Consider the following 9,249-nt stretch of genomic DNA (forward strand, 5'->3'; position numbering starts at 1 on the left):
AAAAATATATAGACACCGTAATGTCTGTCGCTCCGTTGTCTCTGTCTTCATTTGCTGTCCACCGTCTGGACACACACACAAAAATTACCCATTTTAATACAAAACGTCCATTGACCACCTCGAACAGTGAAGTAAATGAATCTTTACTTGATACAAAAAAATGTATGCGAGATCACAATGAATTCAATTGTTTATAACATATATATATCTAGCCATATTGCAGATGGGATTCCATTTTCAATACATTTCATTTGGAGGAAATGACTTTCCCAGCCGTGTCAACCCCTCAGAGAGAGAGGTGCCCCGGTGGGTCTGGCTCGTGCGCTCTACCTGACTGCTGTTATGTTTTCTAACAAATATAGAAGTCCTGTCTAAGAGTGTACAATGTGCCGAAATCTATCTTTCCCAACACCAATAATGTGTGGAATCCAGAGTGTTTCTCAATGACTATCCTGAGTTTAATGACTGGTCCAGCTGACTTATTTCTCCAAAATAATGAACAAACCAATTATTATTTTATTCACAGTTTGTAGATTTCTTTTTCTCTCTTCTACTATTTTGACTCTCAGTGCTGATAAATTGACCAAACCATCTCTTGATCTGAATGTGTCTCAATTCAACTCAATATTCAACCTTTCATTTTAATGTGCCTTAACTCTCATCACTGCTAAATGATAAGAGGAACTTCTCATGACAACAATTGTACGCTCTGAACTTATGTTGCAACTTCATCCGCTCCACATTTACTGTCATAAATTATGAATAGCTACAAGACACCTCTATGTTGTTCCACAAGCCAAGTAAACAACATGGGAGAGTGCTTTCCATCATGACTTCATTTTCACTGCCACACCACTGCTGCAGTTTACAAGACAGGTCTGCACACAGTCGAACTAAGTCTCTCGTGGTCAACAGCCGGTCTGATTTTCAGTGTCGAGGAATGTCGCCAAAACCATCACACATTACTCTTTCAACTGGAAGAAAACATTTTATGTAATGATTTTGGTGGATCATTTTAAAGTGAGCATGAATACTGACAAACATTCAAAAATAAAGTAAAGTACGTTTTAAAAAAATACAATGAAGAGGTTACTTGCTGACTTCAAAACATCCCTTCCGTCCCCATGACAACATACAATGCGGGAGAGATGATGATGATTCATGTATGTACTTTGAATTATTAGATTACAATTTCATAAATATTCTTAAAAACGTTAAACGTAAGGGCAATCTAATGTATTAGACTACGATTTTTGGCGGAGGAGAAAGACGCGTGATATGATGTCACGTGATGAATGCGTCATCTTGTTGTTCTCGCGAGATCACAGCAGTTGAATTTGAAAAGCGGCGGTACATTTGGGGAGCAATACGGAAGGTAACGAACACCATCAAAATACGTGTCCACTTCCATTTTCGTACACCGGATTATAGGATTCGACGCTGAACATGTGACTCTTAACCAAGATTCTTCGCCCTTTATCACTGAGCATTTGTTATCATTTACGATCAGCGAAAACAAGCGGATCTCGATGTATGCCTTCATTATTTAAGACACGTCGATTATTAAGCCATAACTGAGCATGTGTTTTGTTGATCGTGCTTCATGTGATCTGCCAGCCAGGACAACATGACTGCAGACACCGAACTGGAGTTGAAAGAGGCGTTTCAACGCGCCCAGAAGAGCCACAACAACAAGGCTAAGCTGGTCGCTGGCCTGAAGAGAAGCTACAGCAAGGTACACGCTCGGTGTTTTGCTGGTGCGCGTGCTTTGTTTAACGCTGTACTCATCGTAAAACCCACGATTTGTTAAACATTTACAATGTTTCTCGGAACCCACACATTGCCGTAAATCAATCCGGACACGTCAATTCCAAGCCTATGACGTAAATTGTTGTAGTAACAACGTTTTTATTGGGAGCATGAATGGCTTTGCTTCAAACTATTGATACATTTTTTTTTAACATTTTACCTTATCTGATTTAAGAATAATCTGGTCTCTGAGGCTGTCATCGGTCTTCAAACGTTTGTCCTTCACAAACGTACATATTCCTTCATCGTCTATTTTCCCCTCAGCTTGAAGACAAGACTCTGTTCCACGAGGAGTTTATCCACTACCTCAAGTATGCCATGATCGTCTACAAACGGGAACCTGCAGTCGAGAATGTCATTGAATTTGTGGCGAGATTTGCGTCGAGTTTCCAGTCTCAGCCAAAAACTGAGGAGCAGGATGAGGAAGAGGACCAGGCGGAGGATGAAGAGGAGGATGAGGATCATCCTTTTTTGAGTTTCATCTTTAACTTTTTACTGGAGGTTTGTTCATCATACAGGTTTCCTCAGATTTGAAACCATCGTCTCATTTTCTCATCTTATTTCACTTCCTAGTCTCATAAAGCAAGCAGCCATGCAGTGCGCTTCCGTGTCTGCCAGCTGATCAATAAGCTGCTGGGGAGTATGGCAGAGAATGCCCAGATAGACGACGACCTCTTTGACAGTATTCATCAGGCCATGTTGATCCGCGTCACAGACAAGTTCCCCAACGTTCGGATTCAGGCAGCATTAGCAATGACACGCCTGCAGCAGCCCGCCGATCCTGACTGCCCAACTATCAATGGTTAGTATCAGTTCGATTCCAAAATGCGGTCGCCTACATTTAAAGTGTAGTGACTTTAATATTTAATTTGTTAGTCCATGCCAATCCTTGTGCAGCGCAGTGAGATGGACACTGACACATTTATCAGCTGTGTATTGTCAGGTGGTCAGCTAATTGAAGTGACCACTGTTTGTCTTCCCTAGTTGGATTCTGTAAAGTCAGTCTTACAATCTGAATTCTATCCACTTTCCAGCATACATGTTAATCCTGGAAAACGACTCAAACGCAGAAGTACGTCGTGCGGTCCTTTCTTGCATCGCCATGTCTCCATGCACCCTTCCAAAAGTCATCAAACGCACCAGGGATGTGAAGGAGAACGTCCGCAAGTTAGCCTACCAGGTATAAAATCGATCGTCGTCTTGGCTGGCTTAGTGCAAAATAACTGACCCCAAGTAATTGTTTTTGAAGGTTCTGGCGGAGAAGGTCCACATCAAAGCTTTGAGCATTGCTCAGAGAGTGAGTCTCCTGCAGCACGGTCTCCATGACACCTCTGGTAAAATCAACTTAAAAGGTTTCACTGTGCTAAGTTCAAGCTTCACTGCCATGCCCGATTGTTTCGGTTCTTCAGACGCCGTGAGGGACATGGTTTGTTCCTGTCTACTGCCGGCCTGGCTTCAGCGTCTGGGTGGAAACATCATCGAGCTGCTCCACCGACTTGATGTGGAGAACTGTGCCGAAACGGCCCTGGACACCCTCAAAGCTGTTTTCGGGGCCACCCCGGCCAATCAGCTGCTGCAGAACAAACCCGAGCTTGACAACAGGTGCTGCATTCGACCTGCATGGTTACTGTTGAAATCGCTTATTGGCACTTTGCTGCTTCACTCTTTTGTCGGGAATATTATGATAGAAAGCAAAACAGATGTTTTTTAGCACAATACTGCGAACGAGTGTAAATATTTGGACTAAACAGCCTGCATGTGTTTCTTTCCCCCAGGAAACTGATCCCTACTCAGGCCCTCACCTGCGAGAACGTTCTTCTGTGGCGAGCGCTCTGTGAGTTCATCAAGTGTAAAGGGGATGAAGGTGATGAGTTGCTGGAGCAGGTGTTACCTGATGCCGCCACCTATGCTGAGTATCTCTTCGGGTGAGTGCTGCGCATACTGAAACATAACAGTCATCGCAATCTTCTGCTCCTGCTGACCTGTTAGAATCTTATTCTGTTTCAAACTGTGACTAACATTTCAACTAAGAGTCACATTTTGTGCTTGATCTGACTTTGTCTCTTATATTAAATAATGTTGGAATCTTGGGGCTGTCAATAGATTACATTTTTTATTAATAACACCAAAGATTAGTTAACTCGCGATTAATGGCAAATGAAACACACATTTTGGATCTGTTCTAAATGTGACTTAAAAGAAGATGAAGAGGCTCAAAAAATGCGAAAAGCATAATACTGTAAACATCGGAGGTTGGAGGCAGGTTGGAAGATGTCATCCGTGATGGCAACATGTCTCACCCCCTCCAAGACACACACACACAGAGTGATCTATTTATGTATACAATGTATTTTTTAAATATAAGATATTATTATCCACTAACTTATAACTATGTATATTTTATTTCTGTTGTCATGCTATCTGTTTATATGTTGTGGGTATTTATTTAAGTCTTGTGTTGTTTGGTTGCTTGTGACTTCGCTTTTTTTGTTTTGTATTTTTCACAATTCAGATGCCTTGAGGTCTTTGATGTATGTTGTTTATCCTTAAAGTCTTTGGTATGTGTCAGTCTCCTTATTGTTGTTGGCTGCTGTGACATACAGTATTGAATTTCCCCACCATCATATCCTCATCTCATCAAATCTAATGTAATCATTGGCCACTATGGTGTTGATAACATCCTCCTCTAAGTTACTGTTAAGACAATATGAAATTCATTTGTAATGAATGGCTAGTTAACTCAGCTTTAATTGAGACTAAACATTTGAATCTATTGACAGCCCTACTTTTCAGCTTGACGTTCACGAGTCACACTTAACTCGATACCACTTTCTGGAAACTGGAATCTGGATGAGCTTCTAAAACACTTCCTCAACCCGTGTTCTCTGGTGCAGGTATCTGAAATCTGTGCCGGCACTGACCGAAGAACAGAGGGCTGACTTCAGCCAGTTGGAGTTGGTCATGATCAAAGAGTTCATCTCGCAGCAGCTCATCCACCTCATCGGCTGCCTGGACACCAACGAAGAGGGGGGCAGGTACGAGTAACTGTACTAATGTCTGCTTTTCCTGCTAATGATTCCTTGGTAAGGCTTAAGCCTTTGACTGCCACCTCTAGCAGATGGTTCAGTACAATTTCAGCCTTCTGAACACACTGTAAAGACAGTAGCTGTTTGAACCAACTGGACGATCCAAAATATCTCGAATTATCCCCAGTAGAAAATATGTAATTTTCAAATGGTGTGGAACAATTTCAAATGCAAAAATACACTCAGAATATACCATAAACTATATTTCCTGGAGCAGTAGTACAAGGGTATGAACTAAATGAATCAGCCTGGTGACTGAACTGAAAGGTCTCTAAGAGCCAAGCATGAAGTGATGTTTTTAATGAGCTGCTGACTAAACATGCTCAGTGAGTGGTGTAAAAGCAATGAAATGAAAGAAGAAAGAATGAAATTTCCACTCAATGTTTCCACCACCAACAGTGAACCGGTGTTCAGCAGTCATGTCTATAATGCAACAAGGTGAAATACTAGGTGAAGCTTACACTTTATTTGAAACTTCTGGGATGAACTCTGTATTTGTGTTTGTGTGCAGGAAACGTGTTTTGGCCGTGCTGCAGGAGATGCTTGTTCTGCCGCAGACACCATCTTCTCTTGTTTTCTTACTCGCACAGAAGCTAATCTCACTGGTTTCTGATGATCAGAGACGAATACAACTGGTGAGTTAATGCAACAAACAGTTTTTGGACTCTGCATTTACAAGCACTTGCTAAGGAAAGGGTCACATGTAACTCTAAATCTTTGTCCTGTGTGCTGCTGACTGGATGGATCACTGGGGATGATGAATGATACTGTGTCTCCCAGGTGGCTGAAATCATCTCAGACTTGAGGGAACCCATGATGGAGCCTCCTCAGCAGGTAGATGAGAATGAGAGCCGACGGCAGCAGGTTCAGGTGAGGAACACACGTCGACCTGGTGAAAGTGTTGTCTGCCATTTGACTAATAAACAGACCCACAAGCTTGGAGCTATTTTTCATGTCATTCGTGCCATAGGCTCCCCTCTACTATTAGACATTTGCAAAGTCCTCATCTTGCTGACTTCTCAGTAGACAATATAAGGCACAGCAAGTTGATGAAGCCTGTTGAAGAACTCCAGACAGACAGACAGTGACTGACTCCCCACCCCCACCTCCTCTTCTGCTGCAGTTGGCTGGAGTAAAAGTCCAGATCATCGAGGTGAAACAAACTCTGGAGGAGTGCATCGCAGCTCAGGATTTCAGCCGAGCCGCAGAGCTGAAGGAGTCTCTCACCGAGCTGGAAAAGCAGAGGGACCAACTTGTCAAGGAAATCTCAGAGAGCTGCCAGCCTGCCGACATGGACGTCCGGACCGAGAAGGTCTGACACCTGCTGGTGTTTGCCACTTTGTTCCTGTTCCTTTTTTAATCCTCTTCCATTCCAGAACGACCCAGAGACTCTGCTGAGGTGCCTCACCATGTGCGCCGAGCTGCTGAAGCAGATGAGCATCAAGACCCGAGTCGGACCCACCCTCAACGCCTTGATGTCTTCTCTGGTATGGTTTTCTCAGAGTTGGTTTAACGTCTTTGTCCAGATCAGGTTAAATTGGCGCCTTAAAATGGAAGGCCCTATGTTCCGCTAGCCTCTTAAGTTTGATGTTCTTGCTGTTAGATTCTGCCCGGGATCGCAAATTCACACCCCTCTGTCCGGAACATGGCAGTGGTGTGTTTGGGGACCTGCACTCTGCACAGCAAGGAACTGGCCAAGACTCACATGGTTCTGCTGCTGCAGGTGAGATGAGCATGTGTGAATGTTTGGCCCCCGCAAGATGGAAACCTGAGGTTGTGTCTGCAGATCGCTCAGCTGGACGAGGCGAAGATTCGGATCAGCGCCCTGCGAGCCGTGGTGGACCTGCTGCTGCTTTTTGGTTTCCAGCTGCTGTCTGAGAACCCTGCGGGTCAGAAAGCAGCACAGCCTCAGTCACTGGGGGGTCCAGAGGAGGACCTGGCACAGGGAGAGGATACGGCCCAGAGCATTGTCATGATGTTGTCAGAGTTCCTGGACGATGAGGTGCGGTCAACTGGAGCTGGCGCGTGCGGGTCCAGGCAGAGCTTTGTCCGTCAGTGATCTGACTACTCTCTAACGTTTCCAGGCGTCTGATCTGCGTACAGAGACGGCCGAGGCACTCGCTAAGCTGATGTATACGGGTCGCATGTCCAGCGCCAAGATGCTGTCGCGCCTGGTGCTGCTGTGGTACAACCCAGTCACAGAGGACGACATCAGACTGCGACACTGCCTCGGGGTCTTTTTCCAGCTCTACGCCCGCGAGAGCAGGTCAGACACTTGTCAATAGGGATGCACAGATTCCACTTTTATGGTCCCGATACGATACCGATACTTGGGCTTTGAGAATGGACCGATACCAAATATTAACCTGGTGCCATACAATGGGACTGGCAAAAATGACAATGCATAGAAATCCAATGTGTGCACAAAACATGATGATGATGCCCTGTGGATCGGTTAGGGTTAGATTCCCGATTGCCATGACTGCCATGATTGGCTCCGGATCGGCAATTTTTCACCGACGCCCGATACCGCCTTAAGTGGCGGATCAAATCGGTGCGTCCCTACTTGTCAGTCCTAGAGAAGGGTCGCTGCTGCAACACACACCTGACCCAGTCCAACAGTCAGTCAGTCAGTCTTCTAAAAGGTTTTTCTAATTTGCCATTTCAACAATGAAATTTGACGAGAAAATTGTTATTGTGTTGCAGGGTTCACCAGGAGGTGGTGGAGGAGAGTTTCCTGCCCACACTCCGCACTCTGATGAACGCTCCGGCCACTTCCCCGCTGGCTGAGGTCGACGTTAACAATGTGGTCGAGCTGTTTGTGGAGCTGACGCGTTCCAGCGCTCTGATGAAGCCCTCAACAAACACTGAGGTTAGGAACCCCCGCTCTGACAAAGCAATATTCAGCAACACCCTGACAGACAGATTAGAAAAGCTGAGAGCCCAAGAGCAAGTCATGATGTGCCGCAGAAGCATCCCATACTGCTCAGCACGACATAACATGACGTGTCTGGGTCCTCAGGGGGCATGTGTGCACGACTACTTGGCAGCTAGAATCTGCGGTGAGATGCTGAAGGACCCGACAGCTCCAGAAGTCCGTCTGTACGCCAAAACCTTGGGCAACTTGGAGCTGAGCACAGACGAGATGGTCAGGAAGGACTTGCAGATGCTGCTGCAGGAGTTGGTGCAGGTACTGAGGCACCATGGTGTCCCTATCTGGCACAGAAGGGTTTTAAAACTGATGCTCTTCTGGCACTGTGCCGCTTCAGGTTGTGAAGGACCGCATTTGTCTGCGTGCTCTGGAGAAGATCCTTTGCAATCTGGTGGATTCTAAAGAACAAGCTGAGCTGCTGAGTGCCACAGCCCTGCAGCCACTGGACGTCAACACAGACGGTAGGAACTGCTTCTAAACAGCAGATGGAGTGAGATCAATATATTGCTGTTTCACACGAGATATTCTGCTCTGCCTTCAGCGTCATTCAAAACTGGGGGTTGGAAAAAAAAAAACTAACTTGAGTGTCTTTCACAGATATCACAAATGATGAGTTGGCTAAATCTGCCAAGAGACCCAAAAGAGGTAAGGATTGAAACAAATATCTGTACCCAACTTGAACCAACTGTTGATTTGATCTCAGGTCCGAATAAAGCCTGTGCAGCCAGAGGAGGACGGAAGCCGAGCAGGAAGGCAGAGTCTTCAGAAGAGAGGTGACCACACAGTTCAGCAACAGTGAAGTCAACCTGCTTTGCACTGGTATCTGACTGTTGTTTGTCCTCACCAGTGATGGAGAGAATGTTCCGGAGGCAGCTCCCAACCTCCGCCCGTCGCGGAGGGCTAAGACTGCAGCTCTGGAGAAAACCAAACTGGATCTGAACCCGCTCATTAACCAGGAGGCCAACGTATCGTAAAAGTCTTTTTTTGACTGATGACAGTGTTCTTTGATTCTGATCCATGTCTCTTGCTTTACTACCTTCTGGATTTTCTATTCTATTTTCTATTCACTTTTACTACTTTCATTAAGTCTCATTAGTTGCTGGCTTTCAAAAGATGGAATTAAATAAAACGTGAAACTTGCGTTGGTTCTTTATAAAGGGTGTCTCGATCACTTTGAAATACACTATGTTACCAAACGTATTTGCTCAGCCAGCCAAATGACCAGGTTCATCAAGCACCAAGGCCTGCAGACTGTTTTGACAAACATTTGTTAAAGAATGTGCCGCTCTCAGGAGTGCCGTGAATTCCAGTGTGGAACTGGTGTCACCTGTGCAACAAATCCAGTTCCTCGCTCCTAAATACTCCACAGTCAACTCTCAGCTTCATTGGAAGAGTTTGGGAACAACAGCAACTCAGCCACGA

General features: G+C 45.2%; 1 protein-coding gene across 2 annotated transcripts; it reads left to right on the plus strand.

Annotated features, from left to right (window-relative positions):
* Window positions 1-1,321: 1,321 nt before the first annotated feature.
* Window positions 1,322-8,919, plus strand: LOC128754293 (condensin complex subunit 3-like). Of its 2 annotated transcripts, none has more exons than XM_053856803.1 (22): window positions 1,322-1,375; window positions 1,618-1,735; window positions 2,074-2,310; window positions 2,383-2,611; window positions 2,844-2,989; window positions 3,059-3,143; window positions 3,219-3,411; window positions 3,585-3,734; window positions 4,704-4,844; window positions 5,407-5,530; window positions 5,676-5,765; window positions 6,019-6,207; window positions 6,272-6,382; window positions 6,499-6,618; window positions 6,682-6,897; window positions 6,980-7,161; window positions 7,602-7,767; window positions 7,918-8,085; window positions 8,165-8,288; window positions 8,425-8,472; window positions 8,531-8,600; window positions 8,675-8,919. In XM_053856803.1, the coding sequence occupies exons 2-22, from the start codon at window positions 1,628-1,630 to the stop codon at window positions 8,799-8,801; spliced, it is 3,024 nt and encodes a 1,007-aa protein (XP_053712778.1). In that variant the 5' UTR covers window positions 1,322-1,375; window positions 1,618-1,627; the 3' UTR covers window positions 8,802-8,919. The 2 variants fall into 2 exon arrangements, with proteins under 2 accessions (XP_053712778.1, XP_053712779.1); XM_053856804.1 differs by lacking the exon at window positions 1,322-1,375 and adding an exon at window positions 1,384-1,531.
* Window positions 8,920-9,249: the final 330 nt, after the last annotated feature.

Source organism: Synchiropus splendidus, chromosome 2, assembly GCF_027744825.2.
Source record: "Synchiropus splendidus isolate RoL2022-P1 chromosome 2, RoL_Sspl_1.0, whole genome shotgun sequence".
NCBI classification, from domain to species: domain Eukaryota; kingdom Metazoa; phylum Chordata; class Actinopteri; order Syngnathiformes; family Callionymidae; genus Synchiropus; species Synchiropus splendidus.

Bases quoted from the DNA above. Each gene is read 5' to 3' on its own strand.
- LOC128754293 (XM_053856803.1), top strand. From the start codon at position 1,628: ATGACTGCAGACACCGAACTGGAGTTGAAAGAGGCGTTTCAACGCGCC. The intron at 5,766-6,018 runs GTGAGGAACACA...CTTCTGCTGCAG, and splicing joins GCCGACGGCAGCAGGTTCAG to TTGGCTGGAGTAAAAGTCCA. The intron at 8,473-8,530 runs GTAAGGATTGAA...ATTTGATCTCAG, and splicing joins TGCCAAGAGACCCAAAAGAG to GTCCGAATAAAGCCTGTGCA.